The following is a 15,559-nucleotide window of genomic DNA, read 5'->3' as shown; positions in this document are numbered from 1 at the left end:
TTACCACTGGGTTCTCAGTTGAACCACAGACCATCATGTGAACAACAGAAAAGGGTTCCTTCATGATTTCTGCTTTTAAAAGTCCCAAATAAAGATGCTTTCTTTGTCACGCATAGCTTCTCAAGTAAATGAGATCAATGCTTGGTAGGTTTCCTTTTGCCATATTTCACTACAGTGCCTTTAGACATACATATATTTAAAACCTGGAGATTCACATAGTCCCTGAGGATCCTAATTAACTCCATGGAATCCAAAATTCTTAAAGAAAAATGTATTCTCTTTATTAAAAAAAATTAGTTACATACACACATACATACAGAACTGGAGTTTTTTCCAGAATACTCCTACCACGTTTTACTTTTGCCAATTTCTACCGTCTTGTGACCTGAATCCTAGTGACCCAGATAGAAATATATAGAAAAATCTTTTCATATCATAGGTACCACAACCAGTGTCTCATCAATTTCTTGAAGTGAACTGAGTAAAATAACAAACAAGCACACATTTAAGAGTCAATATTTATTCTGATTAATATTTTACAAAATTTTGACAGATTTAATTTATGTAAGGAGAGCTAATTTATTAAACACTTTACAGGTTTTTCTTTCCACAGAGTAACACGGTAAGTAGCAAAATAATACTTGGCACAGTTATAAATAAAATATAAAAGTATCCATAGCTTAAGTATAATGATACTGTTTTACGCCTATTAATATTTCAAATAAATTGCTGGGAACAACAAAAATATGAAGAAAAAAACTCCAAAGAAATAATTCATGTTCAGAGCTGAGAAAGAAGTTCCTATTTGCTGAAAGTATCCAATTAAGCTGAACAGAACTATTCCCCAAAGGGTCACCTTCATACACAACTTTAGAACTGGGTTAAGCTGGTGCCACACGCAAGACCTACACAGTAATTACACAGACGGTACACTGCTGCATAGTTGGCTCCTGACTATCCGACCGTTTTCGCATCACAGATCTCACTGGTACTCTGAGACGGTTAGTAGTAAAGCAGTAACGTTGCAAATATTTTCCATGTAATTATACATCTAGAGTTTTTTTCTATTTAACTGAAAGACACCTCTTTTGCACTGAAAAGAATATTGTACCACAAAGAAAGAACATGGTAACAACACTCTCATCCAGACTCTGAGAAAACCACCATTGTATTTGACTGTTAAAAAAAGTATTAAAAATTGCAACTGAGTCTTCATGTGAAGTGGCTCAAAATACAAAAAATTAAAACAAATTCTAGCCTTTTATAAATAATTTTGAATTTAAAAATTATCTAAAATTTCCCCCAATTAGTAGTCAAAACTAGCAGAGACATTTGTAAAGTTAACCAATTTTTCACATTCTATGACAAAATGGCACAATGCTATTGCCATCCCACACCCATCTCTTCCCTTTTCAAAAATAAAGTACGTATGCCAATTTTCTAATATTAAAACACTCACATACACTAAGGGTAATCTTTTTGATGTGTGACTTATGGTCAAAGAAACTACTATATAAAAATGGTACTTGGAAATACTGAACATCAACTATATACATTTCACTGCTCCTCTCACTAAGGCAAGGGGCGAGTACACCACTAGATTGCTTTAAGACCTGTAATCTGCATTTTACAGGGAATACTAATTTTACCAAGCATCAGACATGCAGTGAACTTGCAGATTATAATGCCTATTAACAGCGATATTGAACATCACTAGAAGCTCATTAGTTATCTCCCTTTTCTTTTTGGTTGGATAAAATGAAATGAGCAGCTTTAAATACACTAACACATACACAAAGAGAAAACTATTTGATAAATTATTTATATACAGATACACAATCTTTACACGGGTCTAGGATCTGCCATCTGACCCCCTTCCCCCCCTCCCCCAGCCCAGCCCCTCTCAGGTTTCCCACAGGTTGCTCGAACCACAGTTTGCTACAGCACTTAAGAGGACTAAGCCAAGTCTCACTCTGTAAACAGTATTTATGGAAGCAGTGACTAACAGTTCACCATGAGAATATGGAAATGCTGCAACAAAAATTGATCAGTGCATCACGGTGAACAGGAAGAAAACCTTTCTGAAATTATTTCAGACAGCATTAACACATTTCAAAACATTCAATATTGGGAACATTGAAATAATCTTGGGGATTAAGTTCTGATAGGTCATTTTTTTAAAACCAGAATATACCATTAGCTTTTCCTTTAGTCACATGTGCTATGTACAGAAATCATGCTCCATCTTTAGCTAAACTCCATTATTTTGCCCACAAGTCATTTTGCAGCTCAGAATTTAAAAAGTATATCCATTTATCTCCATTACTGAGAATTTTGCATTACTTCTTCTGCCTTTTCTTGAAAATGCCTCAACTCTTAAAAATTGGACCGTCTGCACATGACATTAAATTCTAATTTAGGCTTTACTGGATAGTATGTGCTAGTATACATTCTATGAGGTGTATCATGCACTTAGTAGGGCTTTAAGTTTGAACAAAATAACATGACTTACTCATGCAAGTGCTTTATTATCAGACCATAAAACCTCAGAGCAAGGTTGCTATAAATTATTTCACTGAACTAGAAATATATCAGCATTGCAACAGCTGATAGCAATAAATATTGTTAGCACTTTTTTTGTGAACATTATTTTCTTGTACCTTTGAAGACATGTTATAGGAGATCCCTAATAAAACCACATGATTTTCACCACAGTATTTACATGTACATTCTGAAATGTACATAATACTAGTCTGAATCAATTTAAGACAACTCTCCTGAAATTAAATGCAATACTATTAGTACATTGCATCATAAAATTTAGCTGTATACCATAAATTTAGTTTTACTAGAATCGAACATTTCTGATCAGTATACCATGTCTGTCAACAGAATAAGTTCACTCTTCTTTTTGTGAAAAATGTTATGAGAAAACCAAAAAGTTGAGTATGTTATAATTCCCACATTAAGAACCATTAAAATTCTTTGTAAGATCTTTATTCTTCCCAGAAGTGGCAGTGTGTTCTGTCCATGTTTACTTTTGTTAATAAAAGTGTTGAAAAAAAGACTGTAAAATTCACTGTTAGCCCTACATATAGCATGCTATTATTCAAAGGATGTGGATTCGAGCGTGAGAGAGACACAGACAGACACGATTTTCAGGCACCACTCAGCAATATGCTTCATAAGGTAAAGATGCTGCTACACGAGCTGGTACCCAGATCCTGATATTTGGTCATATTCTATTGTATACTGCCTGGTCCAGTCCACGATAACAGGACGAAAGAGGCCACAGCATCGAAACTCAAAGAAGTCTATAATATTCCTTACACATCCATGGCTAAAAACCCCCCACAAAAAAGGAAAGGAAAGGAAAAAGTCTGTTAGTATAATGATTTAATATGAGTTTAATATAATTTTGGTGTTAAATATATTATTTTCTAAACTTAAAAACTCAGGTTACTTGCTGGAAAGAACTTGTTTATAACTCTACAAACTACATATGCATTCATATTTCTTCACAGCTCTGCCAACACTGATTTGTCTTTTGCTAATTTAATGGGTTACACAATTATATTTAAAGTTATTTAAATGTGCATTCCTTTCATTGCTGAGTCATGGACAATTTTTGATAAGAACCTTTCCTTGATTGGTAGCTCTTTGGTAAGGAGACAAACTACATCCAAAATTGAGAAAGTAGAAGACAAAATAATTACAAATAGCATGAATTTGGCAGTGTACCAAACAGTAACAATTTAAAACAAGAAATGTCAAGGAAAAAGTTCACGGAATTTTAGGACTTCAAGAACAAGTGTGGAAAAGCAGTCAGTTTTCCAGCTTATGTAATTATTGTGCCTCCTGGGGGAAATAATACTACCCAGTTGACTCTTACTTTTGCTCTTATTTAAAGGTTTGCTTGCTTTCTAGAAGCATGTAATTATTAACAGCACTGCAAAAGCTTGAAGGTATTAGGCAAGGAGCTCGAGTAAAACTCCCAGTTTTAACTATTTCATATAATTAAACAGTACTACTGTTTCTAAGCAGCAAGCTGCATGCAAACTTTAAATATATATATATATAAAGAATAGGACAGTCTCTTCAATAAATTGTGTTGGGGAAACTGGACAGCCACATGCAAAGGAATGAAACTGGACCACTATCTTACACCATGCACAAAAATTAACTCAAAATGGATTAAAGGCTTGAATGTAAGACCTGAAACCATACAACTCCTAGAAGAAAAAACATGTGGTAAGCTTTTTGACATTGGTCTTAGTATCTTTTTGAATCTGACACCAAAAGCAAAGGCAACAAAAACAAAAATAAGCAAGTGCGACTACATCAGACTAAAAAGCTTCTACACAGCAGAGAAAACCATGAACAAAATGAGAAGGCAACCCACTGAATGGGGAAACTATCTGAAAATCATTTATCTGATAAGAGTTAACATCCAAAATATACGAAGAACTCATACAACTCAATATCAAAAAAACAAACAATCTGATTAAAAAATGGGCAGAAGATGGAATAAACAATTTTCCAAAGACATACAGATGGCCAACAGGTACATGAAAAGGTAGTCAACATCACTAATCATCCGAGAAATGCAAATCAAAACCACAATGAGATATCACCTCACACTTGTTAGAATGACTATTATAAAAAATACAAGAAATAACAAGTGTTGGCAAGGATGTGGAGAAAAGGGAACCCTTGTACACTGTTGGTGGGAATTTAAATTGGTGCAGTCACTATGGAAAATAGTATGGAGATTCCTCAAAAAATTAAAAATAGAACCACCATATGATCCAGCAATCCCACTTATGGTTATTTATCCAAAGAAAATGAAAACACTAACTCAAAAAGATATATGCACCCCTAAGTTCATTGCAGCATTATTTACAACAGCCAAGATATGGAAACAACCTCAGTATCCATCGATGGATGAACGGATCAAAATATGTATGTGTGTATACACATACACACACACACACACACACACATGCATACACACAATGGAATATTATTCAGCCATAAAAAAGAAGGAAATCTTGCCATTTGTGACAACATGAACAGACACTGGGGCGTTACACTAAGTGAAATAAGTCAGACAAAGAAAGATAAACACCATATGAACTCATTTACATGTGGAATCTAAAAAAGAAACAAGCAAAGGAATGACAACCAAGCTCATAGATACAGAGAACAGACTGGTGACTGCCAGAGGTGGGAGGTAGGTGAAGCAGCTGAAGGGGGTCAAAAGGCAAAAACTTCCAGTTATAAAATAAATAAGTCATGAAGATGTAACATACTGCATGGTGACTACAGTAAATAATACTGTATTGTAAATTTGAAAGTTGCTAAGAGAGATCTTAAAAGTTCTCATCACAAGAAAAAAACTGTGTAATTATGTGTTGTGATGGATGTTAACTAGACTTGTAGTGATCATTCTGCAATGTATATGTATCGAATCATATTTTGTACACCTGAAACTAATATAATGTTATATGTGAATTTAAAAAAAAGGAAAAAGAAAACCTATGTGTGTAGGAACTTTTGTGTCATTCAGAGGGCAAATAAATAATTCGCACTGAAAAGCAGCTGCCCCAGAGTCTGGAAAATTTCCCTAAATATGAATTTCAATTGACTGTATTTTTTAAAATCTTATTTCAATTCTCTGAATACATTCATTTCTCAATAAAACTTTGTAAATTGAGGGGCTGGCCCAGTGACGTAGTGGTTAAGTTTTGTGCACTCCACTTTGGTGGCCCGTGATCTGTGGCTTTGGATCCCAGGTGTGGACCTACACACGGCTCATCAAGCCACACTGTGGTGGCATCCCACAACAAAATGGAGGAAGATGGGCACAGATGTTAGCTCAGCAACAATCTTCCTCAAGCAAAAAGAAAGATTGGCAACAGATGTTAGCTCAGGGCCAGTCTTCCTCACCAGAAAAAAAACAAAATAAAATAAATTGTAAATTGAGGAAAGGTGAAAGAACAAATACTAAATGTTAGTTGGCCAATAAAGTTTGAATTGTGTAATAAAGAAAAAAAAGAATATCACAAACATATATTTAATGTGATGAATTCTAGAGTTATGGTGAACTAACCAATGCTACATGTGGCAGAAATCTGAGAATTCAGTAGGATTTACAGGCTATTTTACATTTGCTAAGTATAAGAAATATTCTCTGCTTAATAACCTATTGCCATACCTACAGAACTACTTCTCTGTGATGTAGTTCACTAGATACTTGCTGAGTAAGGAAATTTATATGCCAAGGGAGAACAGTACATTTCTAAGCATTACGTACTTGAATGGGCTTTCAATAGATGTCGTTGTGACTTTAAAGTGCTTGTATCTTCTGGCGTTCATCCTCTCATTTGTAGTGATACCTAAGCACGATATCTAAGAGGCAAGAAAAAGAAAACCATTAAACTGTCTCTGAATATTTCGTATACAATAAGTTAATTCTCGAGAGGCCCAAGATGGAGAGAAACTGATGAAGTCTGTTTCTGCTTTCCATCAGGAGATTATAAAGCGAGTTTACGTGATGTTTTGACTCTGTGAAAAGTAGCTGGTTAAACGGGGAAAATATTTAAAAACAAGTAATTTGGCATTGTGCTTGTGGAGAGATGGAGACTATGCACACAGACCACCTCTCCATTTAAGAATGAGCTTTAAAAAAAAAATCCTTAATTTAAAAAACCCTGAACTCTTGAGTAAATATTGATATTTATGGGTAATACAACATTCCTATTAAAATGAACATAAAGTTAATGGCATCATCAATCTAAGCTCACACTTATGTCCAGCTGGATGTAGGTGAACCAGCAACAGAAATAAAAAGTTTTGTTGATAGGATAAAAAGTCAAAGTTTACAACATAAAAAGAGGGAGGGGGGAGGGAAAGAGGTAAACTGAAGATTGTAATCCTTGAGAAGCAGCAGTGGTTAAAAAGAGATAGGTTATTACCTTTTAAGCGAGGAGTGAGTTTAGAGTCGACTGAGTCACCAAAGAACAAATGAAGGACCTACACGTACCTGGTACATCTGACACATGAGTAACACGGCCACCCACAGGAAGTGAAAAACACTGTTCAGAAACATCCAAAACATCCACGGGGAACACGTGGCAATTTGAGTAATGTATGTCCAAAATCCATCCTTGGTGTACGTGGTCTCGCAGTGGAGCCCCCAGTCTACAATCAGAGAAGTACCCACATGTGCTCAGTAATCGTCCAAGCACCTTGTGTAGGCATTTGTGGCAGGGACCACTCTGGAAACAGGGTCCAGAGCCCAGCTTTAACTGATGACTTTCCATGTACACTTTTTATACTCTTCAATAATCCCATTATACATTAGTGAAAAAACATCAGAGACAGAAACGGAAAAAGCAGCAGCCAATCTTAAAAAAACCAACTACTGGACTGTAACAACGTACAGTTTTTATTGGTTGCAATTGCATACATCAATACTTAAACAAACATTTTCTTTATACTAAGATGATATATATATAAGTGAGGTATTTTTGGAGGGCAGGCATATAACACAAGATCACCTTGGTGACGGGTCTTTTTCCAAAACAAAATTGACTCTTCGAGAGCTGCTGCCATGAAGAACTACTGTTGTTACAGACTGGATGGGTCCTCTCTCTTAGGTGTGTTGGGCCCAGAAATTAGGTCAAGATCTTTGACTAAGTCTTTCTATTAATCTCTACTTGAGGAATTAGCCTCCCTTTTCATTAGGGCAATAACAGAGAATATTCTTAATATCTTGGGAGTAGAAGGACTAGGAAATCATCCTTCCAAGACATTTTTTAAGCTAGGATTTAATACATCTTTATGCTAAATACCACCAAGCCCTGAAGCACAGTAACTAGACTCTTCATTTAAACTCTTTCCAAATTATGTTCTTGATGCAACAAAAACCCATCATTTCCTCTAAGATACTAAACCCATATGATCAAGTAAATGATAACTTATTCTTAAAAGAGTAACGTCTAATACCTTTTAATATTCTCTAACAGATAATAATTATATCTTACTTTTCAAAATATTTCAAGTTCTGTGCAAACTTAACTTCAACTATATTTTCCCTGCTTGGTAAGAAAGAGCAACTGGCACAATCACAAAACCAATCAACTACTAGAGTAAGGCAAGCACATGATGTGAAAAATGTTGCTGTATTTTACCCAGAAGCTTTTCAAAGCCTATTAAGCCAACAAGCTTCTCAGAGGACACACATACATGTATTAAGAGGTGGTTAATTGATAATTCTGTTGCTTATCCTACATGTTGAATATGTTTGATAGTTCTATTTTTTTCTTTATGCTTCATTATAGTGAGGAGCCCCAAGCAACAATTTTTGGTTAAAAGACTTTTGTCATTATATTTTCGGTTAATATGGTAAGGATGAGTATGCAAACATTTGTGTTTTAAGAAGGTAAAAAACTAATTGTACTTACAAGAAATACAACCATAAATCATCCAGCAGATCATGAAAAGCAAGAAGAACAGGTAGCCCATAAAGTATCTATGGTTGCCTGCACCTAAAAAACAAAACAGAAGCAATTTTTATCAGCTAAGAAAAAACAACTGGAAATACATCCTTTGGGGGGATGGGAGGCAAATGCCATGAAGGGTGTGATACAACTTTGACAATAATCACATATATTAAGTATTTTATAAATTTTTCTTCAAGAAAAAAATGTTTTAATAAAAGTCTTAAAATAAAAATGCTTATAATTGCACACAAAGACGTGATGACTGCAACAGTGCTCATTCTGAAGGCAAGAGAGCCCCAATAAGCCAAATGACTCTCAGTTCTGAGCTTTAACCCTACTGCTTGCTTTGTGAGCTATCAAAGAACCCTACTTTATCTCACTTTTATAAATTTTATAATCCAACTTTTCAAAGACTTCTCCCCAACAGATCCCCACAATCTTCGTAAGGCTTCCCGCTGTCACCTCATAAAATCCCCAGGCCCATCTCTCAGCCCACCTAGTACATCAGACCACACCATTCCTGAACACTGAGGTAAGCAGAGTTCTCATCTGTCACTCTCCTCTGCCTCTGTACATCACATCCTTTGAAATATTGTTAAAAGCCTTACATTCTCTAGTTTAACTAAAAAGGAATACTATCTGCTTCCTTATCAATTTCACCATTATCCAATGGAAAAGATAAGAGTAGGTACTAGAAAGAACTGATAGAAAAATGATATCAATCTTTTCTAGGCACTGATTTTAGAACCCTTTTCCCTCTCTCTCAAATGAGTTGCTGTTTCGTCAACCAGGAGGTAATTGAGGGGATGGGGGGTGTAGTAGGGTGCAGGAATGAACTTCCCACTATCTACCTTAATATTGCACTTTATTAATTACCTAGAGTAACTTAAATGAGCAACATATTCAGATACTGCTAATAAAACTTACCTACACAGTTGCCCACCCATGGGCAGTGATGATCAAATTTCGCTATGCAGCGATTACACACACCACAATGTTTGGACCTCACTGGTTTCCGTATCTGTTAATAGGCACGTCAAAAGATTATGAAAGGCATTATACTAAAGACAGGAAAGCTGAACATTTATTTTCTAAAATACAATTATGAAAAAAGAAAACTATATTTTTTGAAAAAGATTACACCAAGGTTTCCAAAAGAATAAGATGAAAAAGACAAGGGTAATCTAGAATATAAACTTTTAAGAATGGAGTAGAACCACCAATTTACAAAAAACAAATAAGAATCAAAGACCAATTTGCTGTTGCAATGAATGGTACTATAATTTACATCCCTCAAACTTCTGAATAATAAAAACACATCAACCTCCAGGCACCTAAATGAAAATTTATTGTGATTAATGGTTATGATATTGGCTGTGCTTTAATAAAATGAAATCGTTCCTTAATAAAAGGAAAGTCAAGTCAGAAGTTAATAAAAGCAGCTTTTAAAATTCAAAATCATCAATAAAATACATCTTCCCAAAGTTAACAAAACTAACAACAAACACTAAGTGTGCACATCTCTTTTCTTTCAGTGCGTCCTGAGATCTCAGATGAAGGTATAGCACTTCCCCTGCTGAACTGCATGCCCCGATCTAAGAAAGGACAACATGCTTAGGAAGTTTAGGCAGTCTCTACTGCTTGCAAAGATCGGAAAATACATTACTCAGCTCTTGACGGGCAATAAAGAATTCATGTCTATGGGGCCTTAAGTGTTGTAAAATATTTTGCTCTAAATTGGCCAAGCGAACACAAGCAGTCTCAATGCGGATACATGACAAGAGATACAGGTATTAACCCACTCCAGACACAAAATTCATAATAGCCTTCATTGGTGTTTCAACAAAAGCACTGCCATTTCCCCAACAGTTTGCATAAGATTATACGCTATTTTGAGGTACCAAGAAAAAAGCATAAGTGGACTGTGCAGTTCTGACATGTACTAAAATCATCTGTGGACGAAAGAAAGAATAAGCTATTCCTCACCACAGATATGAGATTAAATTTATTTAGGAGAAAGCAGCAGGATATATCAAACAAATTCTACCCTCACTTCCAACGCTCAGCTACATATCCCCTTTGGGCAACATTTGACAACGAATTCTGAACAAAGACTGACACCAGGTTCCTGAACATAACAGTCTCCTTGGTTCACTTACAGAATAATTCATTTTTAGGAAATTTCTGATCTATATGTGTCTTCTTAGGGACTTGTCTATTTATCAAAGTGAAGGATACCCATATAATGATAAATACCTCTGGCAATCTGAACCATTTTATAATAGGATATGTTCTATACTTTACAACACCAAATTATCTATCCAGAACTACAGGGCTTACAATAACATAATATATAAAAAACTGTTAATACTATGATGACAAAAACAGTCTTGTTCTTGCCATCAGATATTTATTTAACAATGAAAGTGTATTGAGTGACTCTATGAAGAATTTGTTTTCCATTCCGCAAATATACCAGCAATACATACTTGACTTTACGGAAGAGAATAGTATTTCCACAGAATAGCAAAACATAAAAACATTCTAGAGAGTGACAACAGTATCATGGTGGAGTAAGTTGTTCCCTTTGTCTCTCCCACTTGAGTTACAATCAGTTGGACAGCCACTGATGAACAGAGACTCCCTACATAGCACAACAGGACACACAAGAAATCTAGGCATCTATACAGCTGAAGGTGGGTGGACTGGACCCCCAGGAGGCAGTGGAACTAGGGGAGCAGCCCTCCCATCCCTGTAGCAGCAATCCAGCACAAGGATCCCCACACTGGCCAGCACACCTGTGAGAAAACAGGCACAGGGTGCCTCTGGCCAACCTCCCAGAGGACTTAAGCCTACATGCCTGCAAGTGGTCCCGGCAGGGATAGAGAAGTCGGGCCAGCTTACTACCTGCCAGTTTCCCAGTGGACTTAGCCTGTTTGCCTGCGAGTGGTACTGGCAGGGGCGAGAAGCGGGGAAGCTTGCTACCTGCCTATCTCCCAGACAATCCAGCATGCATGCCGCTTGCTCCCCCAGCAGTAGCCGGGTCTTTCCAACAGTGGAGATAGTATACAAAACATGGATTTTCCTGGCTGGGGTGGGGTGCTATGACCTGAATTCCTAAAACACACTGGCTAGTGCCAGAGATGAGAGGCTACACAGTGAGCAACAACAAAAACCTCTCCCTGCCTAGCCCCTGCTCCCCCTAGCAGTGGCAGGTGGAACCTGCAACCAGAGGTTTCAAGAACCACAGCAGAACTGGTGAACCAGCTCCCATTGGTGGCATCCCGGATACCAGCTCCACCAGCAGCGAGGGCTGCATACAATTCCCCAGGTCCCTGGGCTCCTGGCAGCGACAATGACATCCATGAACCCAGCACCCTTGGCAGTGGTGCAACCAGCACCCACAGATAACCCTGCAGCAGCAGCACAGGTGGTGCACGGAGTAGCAGTATTTGAGCATCTCCACTACAAAGCCAGTGGAGGAATATGAAACCCAGGTGACCCTGGAAGCAGTATAAGAGCTTGCAGCCTGGTGACCCTGGTGGAGACAATTGAGACTAAAGGAAAGGCAACAGCAACCCAAGAGGCAGAAGCAGCACAAGGAGGGCACTGAAGATGACCCTGGTAAAGGCAGTGAAGGGTGGAAAGTGCAGGCTCTCAAATACAACCAGAAGCAGCAAATAACCAAAGTAACCAAAGCCTCACACAAATAAGAAAGGTGGTTACTACTACAAAAGCACTGGCAGAGGATCAATTCACCAAACACCATGAAGAACTGCAGTAACATGGCAGAAGAGAAGCAGAACGACAGCTCTCCAGAAACCAACTCAAGTCACAGAAGTCTACACTCTGACTGAGAGAGAATTCAAAATAGCTGTCATAAAGAAGCTCAACAAGTTACAAGAAAAGTCAGAAAGACAGTTCAATGAGCTCAGGAATAAATTAATAAATTGAAGGATTACTTTACCAAAGAGATTGAAACTCCATTAAAAAACCAAGAGAAATTCTGGAGAAGAAGATCACAATAACTGAGATGAAAAATCATGTAGAAAGCATAAAAAACAGAGCAAACCATATGGAGGAGGGAAGCTGTGAGCTTGAGGACAGAAATCTAGAAATGAGTAGGTAGAGGAGGAGAGAGAAAAAAGATTTTTAAAAAATGAAGAAATTCTTTGAGACATATCCAACTCAAGTAGGAAGGAGGATCCCAGAGGGAAAAGGGAGAGAGAAACGAGCAGAGAGCTTATTATTCAAAGAAATAACAGCTGGGAACGTCCAAACCTGGGAAAGGAACTTGTCATGCAAATACAGGAAACTAATAAAACTCTTAATTCCACCAACACAAAAACACCCTCTCCAAGGCACAAAAGTCAATGACAAAAAAAAATATTAAGGGCAGCAAAACACAAGAAAATAACCTACAAAAGAACCCCCATCAGGCTTTCAGCAGATTTATCAGCAGAAATCCTACAGGCTAGAAGAGTGTGGAATGATATATTTGAAATATTGAAAAACAAAAACTTTCAGCCAAGAATAGTCTATCCAGTGAAATTATCCTTCACATATGACAAAGAAACAAAAGCTTTCTCAGATAAACAAAAGCTGAAGGAGTTCATCACCACTAGACCTGACTAACAAGAATGCTGAAAGGCGCCCTCCCATCAGAAACTAAAAAGCAAAGGTTAACAAAACCTTAAGCAAAGAGATAACACATAGACAGAATCAGAAAATTGCAGCTCTGTACCAGAATAGGTTAGGAAATACTTAATTAACATAAAGGATAAAGGGAAAGAAAGCATCAAAAATAATTATAAACACTTCAATTTGGTCAAAAACTCACAACACACAAAAGAATAATTTGTGACAACAAAAACACAGAAGGGGAAGAGGAGGGGATGGAAAATATATAGGCTAATGGACATAAGAGGATGCCCGAAAATGGACTATCTCATCTATGAGACCTTTTATACAAACCTCATGGTAACCAATAAACAAAAAATCAGAGCAAAGTTACAAATCGTTAATAAAGAGAAAACTGAGAAAAACATCAAAGAAAACCACCAAACTCAAATGGCAGACAGAAACACAAGGGAAAAGAAATAATGGAAATATAGGACAATTGGAAAATGAAAGATAAAGTGGTAGTACTAAGCCCTCATATATCAATAATCACTCTAAATTTAAATGGATTGAACTCACCAAAAGACACAGAGTGGCTGGATGGATTAAAAAACAAGACCCAAAAAAATGCTGCCTCCAGGAAACACATCTCAGCTCTAAAGACAAACACAGGCTCAGAGTGAAGGGAAGGAAGATGATACTCCCAGAAAATGGCAAGCAAAAGAAAGCACGTGTAGCTGTACTTCTATCAGACAAACGAGACTTCAAGATAAAAAACATAACAACAGACAAAGAGGGGCATTATAAAATGATAAAAGGGATATTCCAACAAGAGGACATAACACTTATGAATATATATGCACATAACACAGCAGCACCAAAGTATATAAAGGAATTATTAACAGATGTAAAGAGAGAAACTGACAGCAACACAATAATATTAAGGGACCTTAACACCCCACTTAAATCAGTGGATAGATCATCCAGACAAAAAGTCAACAAGGAAACAGTGGACTTAAAAGAAACACTAGACCAGATGGACTTACTAGATATATATAGAACATTCCATCCAAAAACAGCAGAATACACATTCTTCTCAAGTGCACATGGAACATTCCCAAACACAGATCATATGCTGGGAAACAAAGCAAGCCTCAATAAATTTAAGAAGACTGAAATCATATCAAGTATCTTTTCTGACCACAATGCTATGAAACTAGTAGTCAACTATAAGAAAAAAGCTAGGGATATCACAAAGATGTGGAGACTAAACAACATGCTACTAAACAACTATTGGATCAATGAAGAAATCAAAGGAGAAATAAAAAAATACTTTGAGACAAATGAGAATGAAAAGACAACATACTAAATCTTATGGGATAAAGTATAAGCAGTGCTAAGAGGGAAATTTACAGCAATACAGGCCTACCTCAACAAACAAGAAAAATCTCAAATAAGCAATCTTACACTATACCTGACAGAATCAGAAAAAGAAGAACACACAAAGTCCAAAGTAAGCAGAAGGAGGGAAATAATAAAAATCAGAGCAGAAATAAAATAGAGAGTACAAAAAAATAACCCCACAATAGAAAGGATCAATGAAACTAAGAGCTGGTTCTTTGAGAAGATAAACAAAATTGACAAATCCTTAGCCAGATTCACTAAGAAAAAAAGAAGATTCAAATGAATAAAATCAGAAATGAAAGGGAAAAAATAATGGATAGCAGAGAAATACAATTAAAGAGAATACTATGAAAAGCAATATGCCAACAAATTGGATGGCCTACAGAAATGGATAAATTCTTAGAATAATACAACCTCCCAACATTGAATCAAGAAGAAACACAGAATCTGAAAGGACCAATCACAAATAAAGAGATTGAAACAGTAATCAAAAACCTCCCAAAAAACAAAATTCCAAGTCCAGATAGCTTCTCTGGCAAATCCTACCAAACATTCAAAGAAGATGTAATACTTATCCTTCTCAAACTATTTCAAAATATTGAAGAGGACTGGATGCTTCCTAGCTCATTCTACGAGGACAACATTACCCTGATATGAAAACCAGACAAGAACAACACAAAAAAGGAAAATTACAGGTGAATATCACTGATGAAGATAAATGAAAAATCCTCAACGAAATATTAGCAAATCTAATACAATAATGCACTGAAAGGATCAGACACCATGATCAAGTTGGATTTATTCCAGGGATGCAAGGATGGTTCAACATCCACAAATCAATCAACGTGATGCACCATATTAACAAAATGAGGAATAAAAGTCACATGATCATCTCAATAGATGCAGAGAAAGCATCTGACAAGATCCAACATCCATTTAGGATAAAAACTCTCAATAAAATGGGTATGGAAGGAAAGTACCTCAACATAATAAAGGCCATATATGACAAACCTAAAGCCAACATCATA

At 36.5% G+C, this 15,559-nt stretch overlaps 1 protein-coding gene across 1 annotated transcript in view; it reads right to left on the bottom strand.

The window, feature by feature from the left end:
• Positions 1-504: 504 nt before the first annotated feature.
• ZDHHC17 (zinc finger DHHC-type palmitoyltransferase 17) overlaps positions 505-15,559 on the bottom strand; it is a 92,698-nt gene continuing 77,643 nt past the window's right edge. The window contains exons 13-17 of the mRNA XM_070600233.1: positions 9,435-9,528; positions 8,469-8,552; positions 7,046-7,203; positions 6,317-6,411; positions 505-3,340 (exon numbers count right to left, since the gene is read on the bottom strand). Of these exons, the coding sequence (XP_070456334.1) occupies positions 3,202-3,340; positions 6,317-6,411; positions 7,046-7,203; positions 8,469-8,552; positions 9,435-9,528 (570 nt within the window). The 3' untranslated portion in view covers positions 505-3,201. The remainder of the gene's footprint in view (positions 3,341-6,316; positions 6,412-7,045; positions 7,204-8,468; positions 8,553-9,434; positions 9,529-15,559) is intronic.

The sequence above is a fragment of the Equus przewalskii genome, chromosome 29 (assembly GCF_037783145.1).
Source record: "Equus przewalskii isolate Varuska chromosome 29, EquPr2, whole genome shotgun sequence".
Taxonomy (NCBI): Eukaryota; Metazoa; Chordata; class Mammalia; order Perissodactyla; family Equidae; genus Equus; species Equus przewalskii.
The sequence above is the reverse complement of the archived record's forward strand: the minus strand, read 5'-3'. Positions and strand labels throughout refer to the sequence as shown.